This window comes from Cebus imitator, unplaced genomic scaffold (genome assembly GCF_001604975.1).
Source record: "Cebus imitator isolate Cc_AM_T3 unplaced genomic scaffold, Cebus_imitator-1.0 Scaffold42, whole genome shotgun sequence".
NCBI lineage: Eukaryota > Metazoa > Chordata > Mammalia > Primates > Cebidae > Cebus > Cebus imitator.
Genome location: NW_016107357.1, coordinates 1,206,759 through 1,228,852, shown reverse-complemented (window position 1 = coordinate 1,228,852; position 22,094 = coordinate 1,206,759). Strand labels below are relative to the sequence as shown.

General features: G+C 34.7%; 1 protein-coding gene across 5 annotated transcripts in view; it reads right to left on the bottom strand.

The window, feature by feature from the left end:
- Window positions 1-22,094, bottom strand: part of SPATA17 (spermatogenesis associated 17) — a 207,680-nt gene that overhangs the window by 87,197 nt on the left and 98,389 nt on the right. For 4 of the 5 annotated variants that reach the window (XM_037737704.1, XM_017526307.2, XM_017526309.2 and 1 more), the window contains one exon: window positions 5,427-5,630. The exons of the other annotated variant lie outside the window; for it this stretch is intronic. In XM_037737704.1, the coding sequence (XP_037593632.1) occupies window positions 5,427-5,630 (204 nt within the window). The remainder of the gene's footprint in view (window positions 1-5,426; window positions 5,631-22,094) is intronic. 5 annotated transcript variants of the gene reach the window in all.

Sequence of the window (22,094 nt, the reverse complement as noted above, 5' to 3'; positions counted from 1 at the left end):
AATCTGCCTTTTTTTTTTTTACATCAGGCAATCACCTATCCCAATAATACTTAGAGTGACATGGGAACCCAGATTTTGTAAATATATATCTGTATTTATATGTCTATGTGTACCTTTCACCTATCAAGCTTTAGATCTGCTGATTGTACTTATTTCCAATTAATCCCTAAAATGCCTAGATTATCCAAGACTCAACCTGACCTTACAGGTATTATGGTTTTTCAATGTTTAGTTTACCTTGCTTCTACCTAAGCCCTGGTTATGACAGTCAGATATATTTATGTCCTACTGTATTTTTCATAATTCATGTTATTTATAGTCATCTTGTATTTCTAAGCTTAATTATTCAAACCATAAAATTATCACAGATATTTTAAAAATTCACCTGACAAGTAGAGCTACTCTGGTTAGAGTACAAATATCATCATTTGGGCATAATCTCAAATGTCACCAATGAGTTACATACTTTTCTATTATTGGGTAACATACAGAAATATGGCTCAGAAAAAAAAACAATATAAAACAATCCCATTTTGGGAAAAAGAAAAAGAATGAAGGAAAGAAAGAAGAAGGGAAAGAGAAAATAAAGAAGAATGGAGAAGAATAGGAAGGAAAGAGGCAAAGCAAAAAAGAGTAGAAGGTGTAAGAAAAGATGACAGAAGGAAGATTGAGAAGGAAGGAAAGATAAGAGAATGAAGAACAGGACCATGGGGATGACATGGCCAGAAGAAGAGGAGGAGGAACTTAAAATAGGAAAGAAAGGAGACAGAAGAAGAAGGAAAGAAAAAACAATGAAGGAGAAAATAATAGATAAGAAGAGAAGAGAATAAAAAAGGAAGAAAGAAGAAAAAATATTAGTAGGGATCATTATTTTGTAGCATGCTAGATAAATGTAATTCAGGAGGATATATTAAGTATATATATATCCATATATAAATACATATTTTTAATTCCTCCATATATAAATATATAACTTTCATATATAAATATATATATTTATAAATTTCATATACAAATATATATAGAAATATAAAATATATATTTATACATTTCATACATAAATATAAATATATAAATATATATATTTCTGTCTCTACACACACACACACACACACACACACGTTGTTTTACAAATGTGTGTATTTTTCTATTTTTATACTTATACCATACATATATATAACTTTCATATGGGATGATATACCATTTATACATATATATTTTTCATATACCTATACATCATTCATATATTATTTCTATATATCTATATGTACCTTTCACCAATGTATTCCACAGACACTAAATACACTTAGGTATATATGTATATGTGTAAATAGAATGGTACGGAGGAAGAAAGCCATGGTAAGAAATGAAAATGGTTGTATGGACGTTGTATTGAGAAACAGAAATCAAGAATGAATACTAACAAGTGTAGAAGAAGCCACATCATAAAAGTATATTAAAAGCAGGGCAATAAAACAAATGTAATAACATTATAAAACACCTATACAGTAATATTACATGTTTAATGGTTAATGTTGTGAATATTGTACAGTGTGGTAGTTTGGTTCACATGACCTTCATGGTGTTTCCAGCTTAGAAATATTTGCATGTCCTTATTTTATTCATGCCATGTAATTTTCACATTTCCTAAAACATTGTATGCAAAATTACTCTATGAATTCCATGTAGTACCAGTAGTTACACAAATGAATATAGCAGGCAATGTAGATTATTGAAAATTTAATTATGCAATGTTATATCTACCTTAACTGCTTTTGAACAGTTATTACATTTAACACACTGAACACTTAATATACAACCAATGGAAATGCTAGAGTTACTATTTTCTTGATAGAATAACTAACAAAATTAATTACTTGATGCAGTTACATGTTTTATATGCAATGTGACGATTACTTACACTAATAGAAAAATAGTAATGTACATAATTCAAAATAAAAATTCAGTTATTCATAATATAAAATTCATTTTATATTTGCATTAAAACTATTTTAAATGCTTTTACAAGAATATTGATATAACTCTTATTTAAAAAGGAATAATGAAACCATACTCTGAAGATATATCCCCCAGAAAACAGAAAATTTTCCTACTATCTCTCTTTTGTCCCCTTGCTCACTCCACCATGCTTGTCAATCCATTTTAGAAAAGGAAAGAATCGTCAGATTTCCATAATGGATTCGTTTACTAGGTAATTAAGAACACTAATACATGAACCTGGTGTGATGGCTCATTCCTGTATTCTCAGCACTTTGGGATGCCAAGGCAGGTGGATCACTTGAGGTCAGGAGTTCGAGACCAGCTTGGCCAACATGGCGAAACCCTGTCTCTACTAAAAATACAAAACTTAGCAGGGCATGGTGGCAGGCACCTGTAATCCCAGCTACTCTGGAGGCTGAGGCAGGAGAATCGCTTGAACCAGGGAGGCAGAAGTTTCAGTGAGCTGAGATCCCACCACTGCACTCCAACATGGGTGACACAGTGAGACTCCATCTCAAAAAAAGAATACTGATATAAATAGAATATCATAGGAACTGAATCAGAGATGAAGAAAAAGAGCAGTCCAAGGGAGAAACTGACTATAGATTTTCAATTATATTTTATAGCTCCTTCTGTAAGATAGTATAACCACCAGTTAATCGTATTATCAGTTAGTAGTTTTGAGGAAAAAAAAAAGAGACAAAAAAAGGGAATTAAGGATGTAATTAAATTATAGATAATGGAAACACAACACATATCACAAATCATTACAGCAAAGTGGGAAATTTTCAATGACACAGAATGCAGGACTATCTTACTGTCAGGATGATTCAATGGTTGGGGGTATAAAAGGCAGTCTCTAAGATGACCCCCCAAGTGCCCCTGCCTCCTGGTATTCATGCCTTATGTAGTCTTTTGCCCTTGAGTATAAAATGGACGTATTCATTTCTAACAGATAGAACAGGCAGAAGTGATGGGATGTCACTTCCCGCATTAGCTCTATAAGCCTGTGGCTTCTGTTTTGAAAGCTGTCTCTCACTCTCCCTAGGATCACTCACCCAGAGGGAAGTGAGCTACCATGTTGTGAGGCAGCTCTGTGAAGATGTCAATGTGAGGAGGGGCTGAGACATTACAACACCCAACCATGTGAGTGAGGGAACCAACCAAGAGGGTCTCACTGTCCTCCTATTCCCACCCTCCGTCTGAGCCTTCAGATGAGATCACGGCCCTAGCTGACATCTTTTTGTTTTTTTGTTTTTGTTTTTGTTTTTAATAGAGACAGGGTCTCACTATGTTGCCCAGGCTGCTCTCTAACTCCTGGTCTCAAGTGATCCTCCCACCTCACCTTCCCAAAGTGCTGGGATTATAAGCATGAGCCACTTTGCGTGGCCTGGTTGACATCTTGACTACAACATCATGAGAGAACTTGAGTCAGAGGCACTCACCAGTCTGTACCTAGAATGGCAAACCCACAGAAACTGTGAAATAACAAATTTATGTTGGTTTAACCCATTAGATTTTGGAGTAATTTATTATACAGCAATATAGATACACAAAAGCACACCAATGTGGGGAGCTAATGGTCAGGAGTTCTGGGAGTTTAACTGTGTGAGCCAAATCTAACCCAATTCAAGGTTGATACTACACGGTGGCAGTTTAATTATTGATGGGGATGAGAGACCTGTTGCTCTCAGGGAATTTTAGGATGGTGACAATCATCACTCAACCCCACCCCACTCTACCCTTTAGCCTCAGGAAGTCATTTGCCAATCCTGTTCTACCACAATCCACTTATAGTGAAGATTTCCCATCTCTACTATGAGTCTTGCTTTGTTTTGAGGTGTCTCTAAATCTCAAATTTACATTTTCAAAATTACTCAAACCCAAGTTATGTTTAAAATGGTATATAAAGACATATAGCATCAAATGAGAGGTAAAATTCAATAAAATTGATAATATGTATGTTCCCAGCTACAAGTTACATCAAGTATAACCTGTGTATCAAATATAACCTATATATCAAGTATAACCAAGTATATTAAGTGCTATAACAATATTTTTACATAAAAAATCTAGATTCTAGAAAATAATCCATGTTTTAACTTATTAAATATAATAAGATTCTCAACATCACTAATAATTAGAAAAATGCAAATCAAAACTGCAACAAGATACTACTTTACATCCATTAGGATGGTACTATATATATATTTATACATATATAAAATATATAAAAATATATAATATATAAATATATATATATACTATAATATATTATATATTAATATATACTATAATATATATAAATATATTACACATATATATATATACGAACAGAAAATAATTGTTGGTGAGAATGTGGAGAAATTGGGACCCTTGTACCCTGTTGATAGGAATGGAAAGTGTGTACAAATGCTATGGGAAACAGTACGGCAGTTCTCAAAAATTAAAAATATAATTACCATATAATCTGGCAATTCCACTTCTGAGTATATTCTTTTTTTTTTTTTTTTTGAGACAGAGTCTTGCTCTGTCACCCAGGCTGGAGTGCAATGGTGTAATCTGCGCTCACTGCAACCTCCGCCTCCTGGGTTCAAGCAATTCTCCTTCCTCAGCCACCCAAGTAGCTGGGATTACAGGTGCCAGCCTGCCACCACACCCAGCTAATTTTTTGTATCTTTAGTAGAGACGGGGTTTCATCATGTTTTCCAGGCTGGTCTTGAACTCCTGACCTCGTGATCTGCCTGCCTCAGCCTCTCAAAGTGCTGAGACAACAGGCACTTGCCACTATGCCCGGCTAATTTTTGTATCTTTAGTAGAGATGGGTTTCACCATGTTTGCCAGGCTGGTCTTGAACTCCTGACCTCATGATCCACCTGCTTCAGCCTCCCCAAGTGCTGGGGTTACAGGTGTGAACCACCGCACCCAGCCAAGTATATTCTTAAAATAAATGAAGACACAATCTCAAAAAGATCTTTTACACCCATGTTCACGGCAGCATTGTTCACAATAGCTAGTGTGGTAGCAACTCAAATGCCTATTGGTGGATAAATGGATAAACAAAATGTGGTATGTACTTAGAATATTATTCAGCCTTAAGAAAGAAGGAAATTCGGACATATTCTTCAACAAAGATTAACTTTAAGAACATTGTGCTAAGTGAAACAAGTCATGTCAGGGGATGGGGCAAAGGAAAATGGAAAGCTGTTTAATGGGTATAGAGTTTCAATTCTGCAAAATGAAAAGAGTTCTAGTGACAGATGATTGCATAAAAATATGAACGTACTTAATGTCACTAAACTGTATAGTTAACAGGGTTAAATTAAGATAGTAAATTTTATGTAACACGTTTTATCATAATATAAAAAGTAAAAAAATAGCAAGAATAAAATTAATGGCAGAATCCTTATACAGCAAATTAGTACCTGACATTTCTTTCTATTAATAGGTGGTAGAATTTCAGACCGAGGAAAAGAACGGGCGCTTGTACAAGCTAGCCAATCAGTAAGGCTGGTGGAGTACTTCTGCTTAACTTTAGGTCTTTGGTGTGTTAAAGGCTTTGCCTTCTGTAATTGCAGCTCCCATGGATCAGGCTCTTTTCTAAATGGTGAATTGTATATTCCTGGAATCTAAAGAAGAAGACATCAATTTTGATTTTTATCTTTAATTTTCACATGAAATAAAAGAAAAATGTAGTTGCATCATGAATTTTTTTCTTATGTTTAAAGAATATTTTAACTACAGGTTCTTAACCAGAGTTGGACTTCAGATTTACCTAAGGAGATTTTACAAAATATTCATACTTTGTCTTTACTCTAGACCAACGATTTCAGTATCTTTCAGGATTGAGCACCTAAATATTTTAAAAACTAGTGAGATAAAGTTCCTATCTGTCACACAGCCTTTTCACATCATTATACTTAAGAAAAAATTACAGTAAGCCCCAAGCCATTCATTCTGTGTTCTAACTATATGTTATGTATATTTAACTATATGAGTAAGTCACACATTCACTCACAGGAAGTCAAATATACAATGCTTGAACAAGTTTCAGATACAAAATATGTACTCAAATATTTGATTGATTATTTTAATTATTATTCATTACACAACCTAAGGGCAGCTGTCTTAACTTTTGTACTTTAACAGTCAAACTGGTATCACCTAATTATAATGCTATAATATAATGCTATAGGTATCACCTATAATGATGTGTATAGCCTATAAATAATAGGTTATAAAACTAAATTATATATAACTCAAAATAACATCCTCTATTTCACGAGTTGTATTCACGTGGTTAGGTGCTATGCTTCTGTAGTGTCCTATTATCCTTGCTGTTCTATCACTGACTTTGTCACATACTGCATCAAAATAGTCAAAAGTGCCTATCATACAATAGCGGTTCAATAGATGTTTGTGTGTCAAATGTTCAGTCAAATTTAGCAGATGTCCATTTTTGAAAATTTAATGTTGTTTGAGTATACAAACTTCATAGAATGAAATTTTGAGGATATTATATTTTAATGGTATTAGATACCAATCTTTGATGAAGCCTTATATCAAAATATATACACACGTGAATATGTAAATATCATACACAAATGCATACTCAAGAGGAGAAGTTACATTTTAAAGGGAAGTATGACTTATTTGGTTTCTTTGTAGACACCTTGGACTATATAAAGAATATATCCATTAAATTGATCTGTTCTTACTAAAAATGTGATTTCTCTTATGCCATCAACATATCTATAAACATGCCTGTTTGCTATATTTACTTCATGGAATCAGCAGTTACAAAGCATTAACTAAGACAGGTGTTTTGGAAAAACTATTTAAAAACAGTTTATATTTCCAGCCTAACTCAACAATAAGTGTTAACCTCTATCAAATATCTACTCAAGCTAGATTCAATGTCCTATCCCAAATGCAACGTCCTATCCCAAATGTTTCCTTACTATGGAAATAACCACCACAACACCTGTCACATTATACTGTTTCAAAATTATATTTACATGTATGTCTTCCATGAGCTAGCAGTTGGAGCACAGAGCGTCGGTTCCAGGTATTTTTGCAATCCCAGGGCCTAGCAGGTTACTTGGCACTTAGTAGGCACTCAATAAATGAATGTTAAATGCTCATCTAGAATAGCAATGCACAGTTCAGAAAGGCTTATGAAAACCTCTATTTTACTCTTGCTTTCCTAAGAAACATAAATATCTTAATAAAAAGTTTGAGACTTACTTCAAAATCGTATTGCCTGCTTTCAAAGAATATTCATATTAAACCATTTTTCTCTTTCTTAACAGAGCAGTTTCAATTTGCTTTAAAACACATTGTCAAAGACCTACTTGAGTCACCTCCAACTTAAATTTTCTTATTTTATAATTGGAGACTGAATTTTATTGGATACAAAAAAGTTAATGTAAATGCATTTACACATTTAAAAATATTTTTATACTGGCTCTTCTTTGAGCTTTATTCTCTATTACAATTGACACAAGAAAAACACTGTGCTGAAAAACATTAAAGGCAGTTATATAAGCCATTTCTAATGTCATGTTAACATTTTCTCACTATAACAGTAAATGTAGACAAGGTAAATACACAGACAATAGATTTCTGTGGACAGTAATTTTTAAGTCAATGGCAATTATAAAGATAATTTCTAGGGTGATTTTATAAGATGAGAATGTATCCATTATAATGAGAAAAAAATAAATATTATATTTTTAAAAGACTACCATGACATAAAGTATAACTAAATGTACAGTCAATAAAAATGATATGAGAATAACATTCTGATCAGTGATGATCTAATAAACCTGAAGTCTGTTAGTTTTTTATTAACATTTCTACAACCTTACAGATTAAAATAGTAAAATACATACAATTTAGCTAGATTATAATTTATCATTTGAAAATATCTACCTACCTGAATAACTACTACCAGCTATTAACTTTACCCCATTAGAAATCCTCTTTGATCTCCTTGCACATTTGCATGCACGTGTATACATAGGCTAGATGGGAAATGCAAATGGATCGGTAGACATGATAGCTTTCTTAAATTATATTTTGCAACCTATATGGAGACCTCCTCATGTGTATTCTCTTTGCAATTTAAATCAAATATAGATTGAAATATATTTTAATTGAATTTCAAATGTATCATTTAAAGTCTTCAAGGTGTCAGTATTTTAGAAATTAATTTAATACATTTGCTAACTTATGTCAATAAAAACAGTCCAGCACTCAATCCCTACAGCAAGCAAATACCCTATTTATTTACATTGATACAGTATTCATTTACTTATTATTTCTTTAAGTAAATAAAACAACCTTAACATATTGTTGTCTCAATTGCCATTTTTCATCATTTCGAAGCCACTTATGAAGAATCGTTTGTTGTTGATTTTTAAAAATATTACCATGAGTCACAAAAGACAGGGTTAATCCTAAGGGACTACGGCATATTTTTCAGTTTTCACATTTTTCACAACTTAGAAGGGCTACTGCCAAGCTAGCTTTGGGGACTTCATTTTCAGCAATAATTTTCTAGAGTGACCAACACTATGGGGAAATCTGTGCTAACTGTTTAAAAAAAAAGAAAAAGCCTACAACTGAGTTATTTGCAGTACTGTCATGCTAACATTCAACTCAATAAGACCCAAGAAATCTCAGGAGAGGACTCTGCTAATAGCTTCTTACTGACCTCCTTGCATCAGGCCCTGCTGCTGACTGGTGGCCCAGTGGTGAATATGGCAAATGAGGTGTGAAAGCACTGATTTTTTTTAAAGGCTATGATTCTGACTCGTCAAAAGGAAAAAAAAAAAAAAGGCAATGAGTTATATAATAGATATATATTTTTCTTGAATTCCCCTCTTCAGACTCTCCATCATGGGAACTTAAGCATGACCTAGAATATTAATTATGTCAGGTTGAGCAACGAGCAAATGTACCATTTGTTACCCAGTCACCCTTAGCATTACATTAATATTTGAACCATTCCATATTTCTAACAATCTATCAATTGGCTCTTTTCTTCTCAGTTTTTATTCTTATACTTAAGTGTTATATGGAAAAGTGTTAAAGAGGTAAAATTGATTTGAAAATAAATGGATATACTTGTTTTATTTGGAGCATCTACTATTTTATTCCATGAAAAACATTTTTATGGCCATTTTCCACTCATACACTGACCTTTATTTTGTAATTGCCTGGGGGAAGCTATAGTCTAATTTTTTTCTCTTCTCTTTGTTATCAAGGTGTACTTTTAAAACAAATTTCTATGAAATAGGAAGAATAGGACACGGGATTGTGTGCACCTACAATTCCCAAATCACAATTACTAATGTTCTAATTTCCTATTTTAATATAACAGAAATAATAATTTCTCATGATTTCCAAGGAGCTGCTTATTCCAGGTATGAAGAATAATTAAGTATTCAGGATAGGTAGAAGAATTCAAGTTTTAGTTTCACAAGTGACAATTATGCAGGCAAAAAAAAAAAAAAAGTGGCTTACAACAATAGGAATAAAATTTAAAACTATTTTCTTGCCTCTTGATTAAAAATTTCTGAATACCATGAGAGAGAAACAGTTCTTAAAGAAGACCTATGTAAAATATATTTGGGTTCTAAGTTTTAATCACATATGCTTTTAAAAAATAATATACTCAGCCAGTAAAGAAGAATAGTAAAGATCTCTCTCTAATAACTAGAAAAGTAAAAGTGGGCCAGAGAACTGTGAATGAAATATTTGCTAGGGTAGGGACTGCTGAATCAACACTGACCAATGCACTTCATCATAATTATCAGGACATACTACTGCCAGGGGATTTATAAAAATCCCACTCAGCAAATAATTGCCCTGCTGTTAGGAGATAGTCAGAGTGTTAACACACTGTCACAGTCCAGCATTTAGTAAGATATTCTACATTCAATTACTCTTGCTAAGAACTAAATGGAAACGTGGTCATTTCTCAGCTACAGCAGTTATGCTTCCACGTGCATTTCAGACAATAGTTAACTCTCAGATGGTACCCCAGGTGGAATAACGATTGCATGGAAACATTAGGGATTCACAAAGGATATATCTGGTCAGAACTTATCTATATAAAGGAGTATTTTTAAAAATTATAACTGTTGACAAATGCTTTTAGTCTTCTTTGTTTTACTTCAGTTAAGAAAGAATTTTTAAATGTTTTGAGCCATATTACAGAGTGGGGTCACTTTAAATGTGGATCTCAGAAAGTTGAAAAAGCAACTTAAAAGTAACTTGAAGGGGTCATTTGGAGCTCTTCCAAGAACTCGAGCTCTAAAGAACACCATCAAAAGGAGCATTTCAGCCAAGATCATGAGTTTGTTTGTATGCTTCTTCTAAGACTATTCTTCCTGAATTTCTAAGGCGTGCATATGCAGGGTATTTCAAAAATAATAACTGCATTCAGCTTGAGTTTGTTTGGAGAATTCTAGAACTCCTCAGAGGCATATAGTGCAAGGGGCAAGTAGGTCTGTTGAAAAATTCACCTTTAGAAGTTTCTCCTAACTATGGCCCTATACCATCTTCATTCTGGAACACATTCATTTTTCCTCATGTATTTCATACACCAAAGATACACTTCAATTTTCTTCTCACATGATAGAAAATAAATATTGCAAATGAAATGATGTAGCTAGTTAACCAAAATACGCATCTTTAGAAATCATTTTGATATCTTCATCCATATGATCACACATTAAACATCCTAATGAAATGTTGATTAAAATGAAGAAATTTAAATAAAATACTGAGAAAGGGTACACCTTGCTAGATCCAAAATAGGAACAGAAGTGAATAAAAGTTATTATTCCCATCAAGCTGTTCTCAGTGGTGGGGAGGGTGAGATTTGGAGAATGGTTTTGTGATTGACTATTACATAACCAGCTGGTAGTAAGTGTCATCTAAAAACTGTTGAATAGGTACATATCAAAGGCTGTAGTAAAAGTATAGGTCCTTTAGAAAGCTCTGTATAAAAAATATGCACATTCATTCTAAAGATGGGTAGAGCTTTGCAACAAAGAAAAGAAAGACATTCGAGGCCAACAGAATTATAAAAAAAATAAAGACATGGTTGTGGGAAACCATACACCTCTGTTAAAGAAACATGAAGGTGGCCAGTTTAAGCATGAGGCTATTGTTAGAAATGAGCTTGTAAAGATTGGGCCCAATTCTAGAAGGCTGAAGATTTGGACTTAATTCTGCATAAAATCAGAATCTCTTGATTTTCACATCTCCTTTAAAAGGTAAATTCAGAAGAAAGTCTGAAGCAGGCCATACTGGTGTGTGAAACTTGAAGATGTAGCCTCTGTGGAAATACAGGCAGAAAATACAAAGACAAAAATCAGGCATTAGAAGCAGTCTCGGATATGGCTGGAATGTTGTAATGATCAGACCAGGATTTAATATAACTAAGATTAATATGCTAAGGGCTTAATGAATAAAGTACACAGCATCCCAGAAAGATGGCCAATGTAAGCAGAGAAATGGAAAAACTATTAAATAAACAACACTGTAACAGAAATGAAGAATGTCTTTGATGAGTTTGTTAGTAAATTGGACATGGTTGAGAAAAGAATCTCTGAACTTGAGGATATGTTAGTAGAAACCTCCAAAATGGGAAAGCACAGAGAAGAAGGTCTGATAAAAATGAAACAGAATATCCCAGAGCTGTGGGACAAATACAAAAGGTATAACATATGTGTAATAAAAATAACATAAGGGGAAGAGTGAGAGAAAGGGACAGAAGAAATATTTAAAGCAACAAAGACTGGGAATTTACCCAAATTGATGTTAGACACCAAGCCACAGACCCAGAAAGCTCAACAAAAATCAAGCAGGATAAATTTTAAAAAGAACAAAACCACAGCAGGCAAATTACATTCAATTTCAGAAAATCTAAGGTAGAGAAAAAAATCTTAAAAAGAGCCAAAGAAAAAAACACATTACCCTAAGAGCCAAGTAAGGATTTTATATCCAATGTCTCTTCAGAAACCGTGCAAGGAGGAAGAGAATAGAGTGAAATATTTAGAGTATTGGAAAAACAATGCCACCAGCTAAGACTCTACCCTGTGAAATTCTCCTTCAAATATAAGGAGAAATAAAGACTTTCTCAGATAAAGAAAAATTAAGACAATTTATTGCCAGTTAACCTGCCTTACAAGAAATATTACAAGAACTTTTCAGAGAGAATGAAAATAAAATATCACAATGTTCTCACTTACAAGTGGGAGCTAAACATTAAGTACACATAGACACAAAGATGGGAGCAATAGACACTGGGGCCTATTTGAGGGGAGAAAGAAAGGAGAAGAGTAAGGGCTGAAAAAAACTACTTATGAGGTATTATGCTCACCACCTGGGTGACAAAATTATTTGTACATCAAACCCCAACAACACACAATTTACCCATATAACAAACCTGCACATGTGCCCCTGAACCTAAAATAAAAGTTGAGAAAAGACAAGGGAAAAAAAAAGAAAGAAAATGATATATGTTAGTAACTCAGATCTACATTTAAAAAAAAAAAGGAAGATCAGAGAAGGAATAAATCAAGGTAAAACGAAACTTTTATTTTTATTATTCTTAATTGATCTAACAGAGAACAGTTTGTTCAAAATAATAGCATCAAGGTATTCAATTATGATGCATATGTATATAAATGCTTATGTATAAGTATAATGAATGACAATAATAATACAAGAGATGGAGGAAGAAATGAAAATTATTTTGTTATTATTAGGTACCTGTGTTACCTATGAAGTGGTATAGTGTTACTTGAAGCTGGAGTTGGATGAGTTGCAAATGTGTATTGCAAACTTTAGGGCAATTGTCAATTAAGTTTAAAAAAGAAGAATAGCTTACATACTAAAAAGAAGGGAAAATGGGATAATATAAAATATGCAGTTAAGGCAAAGAGTGGTGGCTCACATCTGTAATCCCAGCACTTTGGGAGGCTGAGGTGGGTGAATAACAAGATCAGGAGTTTGAGGCCAGCCTGGCCAACATAGTGAAACCCTGTCTCTACTAAAAATCCAAAAAAAAATTAGCCAGGCATGGTGGTGGGTGCCTGTAGGCCCAGCCACTTGGGAGGCTGAGGCAGGAGAATCACTTGAACCCAGGAGGCGGAAGTTGCAGTGAGCCGAGATTGTGCCACTGCACTCTAGCCTAGGCAACAGAGCAAGAGTCTGTCAAAAAAAAAATGCAGTTAAAATTACAAAAAAAAAAAACGAAACAAAAAAAACCAAAACAGAAAAAGAGTGTAAGACAAAATAAGAAGCAAAGAACAAGGGGCATAAACAAAATTCAATATCAAATATGGTAGATATTAATTCAACTAATATATGTATCTAATATCAATAATCACCTTAAACATTAATGGCCTAAATACATCAATTAAAAGATAGAGATTGTCAGAGTGGATAAAAAAGAAGATGCAATTATAAGTAGTCTAAAGGAAAACCACTTTAAATATAAAGATACAGATAGATTAAAAGTAAAGGGCAGAGAAAGATATACCAGGCTAACACTAATCAACAGAAACCGGGAGTAGCTATATTAATTTCAGGTACAGCAGACTTCAAAGTAAGGAAAATTATCAGGGATAAAGAGGGGTAATACATAATGATAAAGCACTCAATTTCCCAAGACACAATAATTTGTAAAGTGTGTATGCCTAGCAACAAAGCATCAAAATATGTGAGGCAAAAACTGACAGCTGTAAGTAGAAATAGATGAATCCACTATTATAGTGGGAGAATTCAACAACTCTCTGTCAGAAATGAATACATCTAGCAGTCAGAAAATCAGTAAGGACATAGTTGAATTTAACAGCAGCATCAGTCAACTTAATATAATTGGCATTTATAGACTACTGCATCCAAAAACAGCAGAACACGCATTCTTCTCAGACTCATATAGAGCACTCACCTAAACATTCACACAGGAGATTCATCCTGGGCCATAAAACACATCTTAACAAATTTAAATGAATAGAAATCATACAAAGTATGCTGAGTGTAACTAAACTAGAAATCAATAACAGAAAGATAGCTGGCAACCTCCCAAATACTTGAAGATTAAACAACACACTTTAATACACGGAACAAAAAAGAAACCTCAAGATAAAATTTTCAATATTTTAAAATAAATTAAAATATAGCTTATCAACATTTGTGGGATTCAGCAAAAGCAAGGCTTAAAGGAAAATTCATTGCCTTGAATGTATATATTAGAAAAAAATATAAAATCAATAATCTAAGCTTCTGTATTAGGAAACTGGAAAAAGGAGAGTAAATTTATTCCAAGATAAGCAGAAGAAAAGAAGTAATAAAAAGTAGAGCACAAAGCGGGGCACAGTGGCTCACACCTGTAATCCCAGCACTTTGGGAGAACAAGGTGGGTGGATCACAAGGTCAGGAGCTTGAGACCAGCCTGACCAACAAGGTGAAATCCCATCTCTACCAAAAATACAAAAATTAGCTGGGCATGGTGGCACATGCCTGTAATCCCAGCTTCTCAGGAGGCTGAGGCAGGACAGTGGCTTGAACCTGGGAAGCAGAGGTTGCACTGAGCCCAGATTGTGACACTGTACCCTGGCCTGGGTGTCAGAGCAAGACTCTGTCTAAAAAAAAAAAGAGAATAAAATAATAATATTGAAAACAGAAAAATCAGAAAAGAAAATCAATAAACCAAAAACCAAAAGCTGGTTCTTTGGAAAGATAAATAAAATTGATAGTCCTCTTTCCAGGCTAACAACAACAACAAAAGATGCAAATTACTAATATCAGAAATGAAAAGGAAGACATTATTACAGATCACATGGATATTAAAAGGATAATAAAAACAAATATTATTTAAAAAACTATGCCCACAAATTTGATAACCTAGATGAAATGGACCAACTTCCATTTCATCTCAACAGTGAGAAACTAGAATCTTTATCCCACTAAGATCAGGAACAAGGCACAGGTGTCCCCTCTCATCACTCCTTGTCAACACTGTACTGGAAATTAAATTACTGTAATTTAAATAAATTATAAAATGGCAAAATACCTGGATACCTCCCCAAAGAAAATGCACAGATGGCAAATAAGTATAAGAAAAGATGGTCATTATCATATGTCATTAAGAAATACCACTATATACCAACTAAAATGGCCAAAATACAAAACACTGATACCATCAAATGCTAGTAATGGGTGTGGAGCAATAGGAACTCTCATTTTTTGCTGGTGGGAATGCAAAATGACACAGACGCTTTAGAACAGTTTGGCAGATTTTTACAAAATGAAATGTGCTCTTATGATATACTCTAGCAATTGTGTTCTCATGTATTTACCTAATTGACTTAAAAGCTCATGTCTGCACAAACACCTGCACACAAATGTTTATAGCAGCTGTTTACATAATTGCTGAAACTTGGACGCAGCCAAGTTTCAGTAGAGGAATGGATAAAATGTGATACCTCCAACAATGAAATGATATTTAGCACTAAAAAACAATGACCTATTACACCATGAAAAGACATGCAGAAACCTTAAATGCACATTTGTTAGTGAAAGAAGCCAATCTTAAAAGGCTGTATGACTCCAACAATCTGACATTCTGGAAAATAGGAAACTTTGAATATAGATAGTAAAAGGATCAGTGGCTTTCAGGGGTTGTAGGGAGGGAGAGATGAAGAGGCAGAGCACAGAAGGTTTTTAGGGCAGTGAAACTACTCTGTATGATACTATTATGCTGGATATATGTCATTACATAGTTGTTAAACCCATAGAATGTGCAGCACCAGGAGTGAAACGTAATGTAAACTATGGACTTTGGGTGCCAATGACATATCCATGTAGGTTCATTAATAGTAGTAATGCACCATTTACTAGATGTTGGACGCTGCAGGGTGTTGATAGTAGGGGAGAGTGTGCATGGGTAGGGAAAAACAATATATAGGAAATTTCTGTGACTTCCTATCAATTTTTCTATAAATCTAAAACTGTTCTAAAATATAAAGCCTATTTTTTAAAAGTAAATGGCACACCAGCTCCTCAGTCTCTTAAGTCAAAAACCCGAGAATCATCCATGATGATCACCGATTTTCCCTATCCCAAATATCCAACCCACCAACGAGTTCTGTTAATTCTAGCTGCAAAACACATCTTGAATCCACAGGCTTCTATTCATATCCATGGCCACCATCCTTGTCCAAGCAACCATATAGCTTTACCAAAGTGCTTCACACTTACAGTTTCTCTCCATCTGCTGTGCTGGTCCCTCTTACCCCCTATCTGCAAGGAAGTCCAAGTAATAAAAATAAAACGAGTATTTTAGTTCCTTAATAAAAACCTGTCATTTGCTTTTCAATGGACCTAAGAAGATCTAATAAATTCTTAACAAGGCCCATTCTTTTCTGTTCCAACCTCATTTTAGCCACTTTCTCATCCCTCGCGACACGGCAGCCACATCTTTTTTTCTTCCATTTCTTCAATACATGCCAGTTATATCCATGACTCAAACTCACCAAAAATGTTTTTTTTCCATCTGCTTATTTGCCTGGCCAAATCACACTCATCCTTAAGAATTCACACTAAATATCATTTCTTTAGACAGACTTTTTATGACCCACACACATTCCAAATTAGTCTGTCCTATTCTATTCTTTCTCTCATGGGACCCTTTTCATTTTCTTTGTGGCACTTATAACGAATTGTATGCATATGTGAGTAACTGTTTTATAATGTCTATCTCCCCAAGACCGGTTTAAGTTCCAAAAGGACAAGGATTGCGTCCATTTTCTTGGCCTCTACATAGGATAGGTTGTTGGTTCTCAACCCTGGCTGTGGAACTTGAAAAATACCAATGTTCAAGCCCTTCCCTAAATTAACTCATTCAGAAGCTTTGAAACGTGTCTGGGTATTTGTCTAGTTTAGTTAGTGGGGTTTTTCTGTTGTTTTTTGATTTCTTTTTTTGTACAGGTCTCACTGTCACCCAGGATGGAGTGCACTGGCAACCTCTGCCTCCCGGGCTCAAGTAATTCTCCCACCTCAACCTCCCCAGTGGCTGGGACTATAAGCACACACTACCAAGCCCAGCTTATTTTTGTGTTTTTAGTAGAGCTGGGATTCACCATGTTGGCCAGGCTGGTCTCAAACTCCTGATCTTAGGTGTTCGCCTGCCTTGGCCTCCCAAAGTGCTGGGATTACAGGTGTGAGTGACCATGTCTGGCCTAGTTTAGTTTTATTTTTTAAAGCTGATGTGCAGCCAGGGTTGAGAACCCTGACTATTGCTTATCTCAATACCTGGCATAGAGTAGACAATCTGTGATGACCTGAATAACTGATATAAAACCACGGGTCTATAAAGAGGTTAAAATTTCTTATTCAGAGGCAAGGAAAAAGAGCAATGAAAATGAAGGTTGAGATGGATAGAGGAACATTCCACAGAGTAGAATCAAAAGGCACTGATACTGGATTAATTAAGAGGAATATAAGACAATGTGGAGTCATGAAAAAGCTTGGGTCTGGAACCAAGTCAGAGAAGGTAGAAAGAGGAACTGTTATGCAGGAATATTAATATCTGTTTTGGAGTTATTAGGATGGAGCTTCCCTTAAAACATTCAAGTTGAGAGGATCAGTGTATTGTTGTAAGAGTAGGTCTGAAACTTAGAAAAGAGGTCGTAGCTAGCAACTGGAGTGTTTTCTGAATAAAAATAGCTGAAGGTGTGACAAATGGATGGGGTTACTGAGAGGGTGTAGACTGAGAGAAGAGCCAAGGGGAACGTCTTAGTAGTGTGCACATTAAAGAAATAAGTGGGAGAAGAGAAGTCCATGAAGGGCATCAACAGTGAGGGAGGAGAAGCAGGACACAAGGGAGAAGGCCATTTCATGAAGGAGGTCAGATGTGTCAGATGCTATGGAGAGGTGGAACAGCATGGGGACGGAGAATGCACACCTTGAATGGTAATTAGAAGGTGACAGGTGACCTCTGCAGCAGCAGATTCTGTTCTTGTGGCGGGTATTACACTGTAATTCAATGAAGGTGAGAAAAGAAAGAGGATTTCTCTTCAGCCCTATTGCATTTTGAAAGACTTTGCAAGGAAGATTCCATTTAAAGAACTTTCTGAGACATCTTCCTCACTAAACAATTCTCTCTTTACATGGAAATGTCAGGTCACTATTTTACTGATCCTTGGAAGAACTATACTAAAATTGCTTATTTTCTTCCTTAGGCAATTTTTCTAGGCTTGCTCCTTTCTCTAAATTCTATCAATGCCCTCCCCAATATGGCTTCATTGATCTCCTTCATCTGCAAACTCTCGAGACTGATTCCTGCTCTTCCATTTTAGTCACAGCCTTGATAAGTTATGAATAATTAGATAATTCTGATTAATGTTGATTTCTAGTGTATATTACACACACACACACACACACACACACACATTTATATATACCATTCTGTGGAGTTAGGATGCCTGGTGTTTGACCAGTATCAGGAAGGAAGAGAAGGAGCTTGGTGTAGAAGGTGTGGCAAGGCATTCTCAGAAAACAACAAGACTGCAAAGTAACAGAACCTTTAAATAATGTTGGAACTAAAGAACTATAAATAGCCCCATATGACATCAGGATATACAAGACATACAGAAATTACTGAAGAAGACTGAGAAGAAGTGACCAGCGAAGGAGAAAAAGCTGACCATAATGTCACAAAGGGTAAAGCAGGTTTCAAGAACCGAAGTGTGATGAGCAGTATGCAGATCTCAGAGAGGGCCCACATGTTAACAGGTAGGAGATTCCTGGTGGCCTTATCAAGAGTTATTTTCATTAGAGTAGTAGCAGTGGATATCAAATTCCACAGTGATTTCTAGACTTCACTATGACTCCCTTATGCACCGTTTCTACATATTCTGAGCTGGTTTATTATGCATACTAACCATGCCTGTGTGCCTTAAGAAAAATAGAAAATAGCAAAATACGTTTTTATGACCACCATCCTCCTACAAACCCTCCATCATGTACTCTTTTCCTCTGGATACCTGGTGTTTTCACTTACATGGATTCTTCCACAGATGATTTGACTTACAAATGATTTCATAGTTTGAGTTTAAAAGTTCTAAGATAATTTGGTGCTGACAGAAAACCCTCCATAATTACAGAAGCAGACATGTGAATGAAAATGTTCTTTTGTTAAAGAAAATGTAGTAATAGAATTGGGATTTGTCAAACTTTATTTCTAGTGTTATATGGGGATTCTGCAAGAAACTGATTTCCCACCAGTCTTTGAAGAAGGAAGAATTCATGTTAGTTTTCATCGAGTATGGGTGAATGCCTCAGGGGGAAATGCAATATTGCCCACAATCTTGTATCCAGATGTTAAAGATTTTCAGAACACAGCCCTTATATAGTCTTCTTCTATAAACTTGTGGCTTCTTACAGGGAAATTATTAAAGTATCTATTAGATACAGATTATATCTGCCATTTTGTGACTATTAATTGAGCTAAGTGATTAGAATTTTTTCACTTTTCTGTATGTTATCCTTCAATAAAATTTTATTTTTTAAAATTATCTTTCGTTTTCCTATTTTGGTCTGATCTTGATAGTAGAAAACCCAGAAAATTCAACTATTCTTACAACCTAGTTATCTTTTATCACTGCTCAAACTTTAAATCTCTCTGGTGGTAACATAATTTGGTCACAAAGTAATTAGAGCAAAAATAATTTGGTCAAAAGAAGTCGGTCAATACAAATTTTGATCGAAAAACTTATCTCTAAAATGAACAAAAGCCCTGCTCTCTGGATTTTTGGGTGTACTATCGGGTTGTTTGTATATGTCTTTTTTTTTTCAATTTTTGAAAATTTGAGAAAATAGTTATTCCTTTGTACTTCTGAATACATAATTTACTTTCAGTCTATCATATCATTACTGTAGTATTTAAAATAGGGACAGTACAGCAACTTAAATTTATCCACAAAAGAAGATAGTTGGATTAAGCAACTATTGATCCATTTGCTTTTTGGTCAAATTGCTTATGACAAAATAATTTTCTACCAAATTAATTGTATTTCTCTTTTAACTATATTCTTTGATATATTCATTCTCAAACCACTACTATACTACTTTTCCAAAGACTTCTGATTTCCTTGCCTATAATATTTTCAAACTTGCCTTGTGGAACCCCTATTCCATCTATATGAAACAATCTCCCTTTGCCTCAATAATAAAACTTTTCAATAATAAATAAAAACTTCAATAATAAAAATAAAACTTTTCAATAAATGCATTTTATTATAAATGAACTTCCCTCTCCTCTAGAAAACCACTTCCCTTGCTGCCACACTGAGCAAAGCATTTTAGTATTCCTTTGTGTCACAGTCACCACAGAAAGATTTTCCTTAACCCAGTTCCCCAATGCCACTTTCAATGTGGTACTCATCCACTTTTTTGTACTCTGAATATCTCATATTTTCCCCTATGATAGTTATCATAAGCAGACTTGCTGGTTATTCCTTATTCACAATAGCCTTTGGCACATGGTCCAGTCTTCCTTTTTACTGCATGTTCCTACATAATTTTAGATGATTTCATATACAGATGACAACCCGTCCCGAAATTGTAGCTTCACAGATCTTTGATGCCTTCATCTCCACTGACCTTCACATTTATGGAATGGTGACCACACCCCATACATCCCCATCATCCAGACTGCTCTTAATTCAATAATCTTAAAGATCCACATCCCACTCTCTTACCACAACTTTCTTGTCTGTTAGTTTTCTCATATTCTTATTCTTGTTACCCATAAGTTCATTCCCTGGAGATCTCAAGTCAATTGATTCTTCCAACCTTTCCTAATCTATTGTCTCCTTTTCACCATTACTTAGTTCCCTGCTCATCTGAGTCCCATGGTTGATTATGTTAATCACTCAGGGCTCTAACATCAATCATCTTGTCATATCCACTAGGCCATACCCCAAACCAGAATCAATTCAACTATGCAGTAGAGCTGAGTGGCTATGAGCATGTGTTCTGGAAGCAGATTAACAAAATCCAAATCCCCATCTTCACCTTTTATTACCTTTGTAAGTTTAACCTGCATTACATAACCTCACTGTATCTCAGTTTTCCCATCCATTATCATGGAACTTCCTGATAAGGTTGATAAAGATTAAAGGTACTAAATCTTTAGTACCTTTGAGCTATTCAAAATCTAAGGCACTTTGAACAGTGCTTGACACAAAATAAGTACCCAAAAAATGCTAGCTTTTTTTTCCTAAGAGAAAGTGTCACATAGTCATTGTACATGTGGGCTCTGTTCTAGACCATCAAATACTAACACTGACACTGGGCTACTTATGAATCTCTTTGTGCCTCATTGATAATTGGAAGTAATAGTCTATCTCATAGGATATGTGAGGATTAAAAGAAATAATTCATGTAAAGCCTTTATAAGAGTACTTGGGTCACAGTAAGCATTCAATAAATATTAGCTGTTATTACTACTATCATTCTGCATGCCTACAATATCAGGTTGTTGATAACTGCTGGAATAAATTACATAACCAGGCAGACTGATAATTGTGGACTTCAAATCTAGCTGGCCCCCAGTACCACTAAACAATCCATCTTCTCTCATCATTTTAAGAATTATTCTAGAAGATGAACCAGAATATTGGGTATTCAAACCTTAATTATATTAACATCTGACCTTCCCCACAAAAGTATCCATACATGATCCTACATTAATATTATTCCTTCTTGACCCAGAAGTTCAGGTATTTTTCCACTTGTTTAAGCCTACAACTTAATGATCTTCACTGCATCGTCTTTCACCTTTTCTGGGTCCATATTTATTTGGTTATTTTATCTCTTCTGTATTTTCAAGCTTTCTCCCTGAAGTAGCTCTGACCAACATGTACAAGCTTCAACCATTCTAAAAACTCTCTTCTAAACTTGCTTCCTTGCCAACCCTGTAAATCTAGTGGGAAGTATATATTTCCCATTCCTCATGTTTTCATGGGCTTCTCTCTGTCCTTCAGTATGTCAAGGAACGAGTG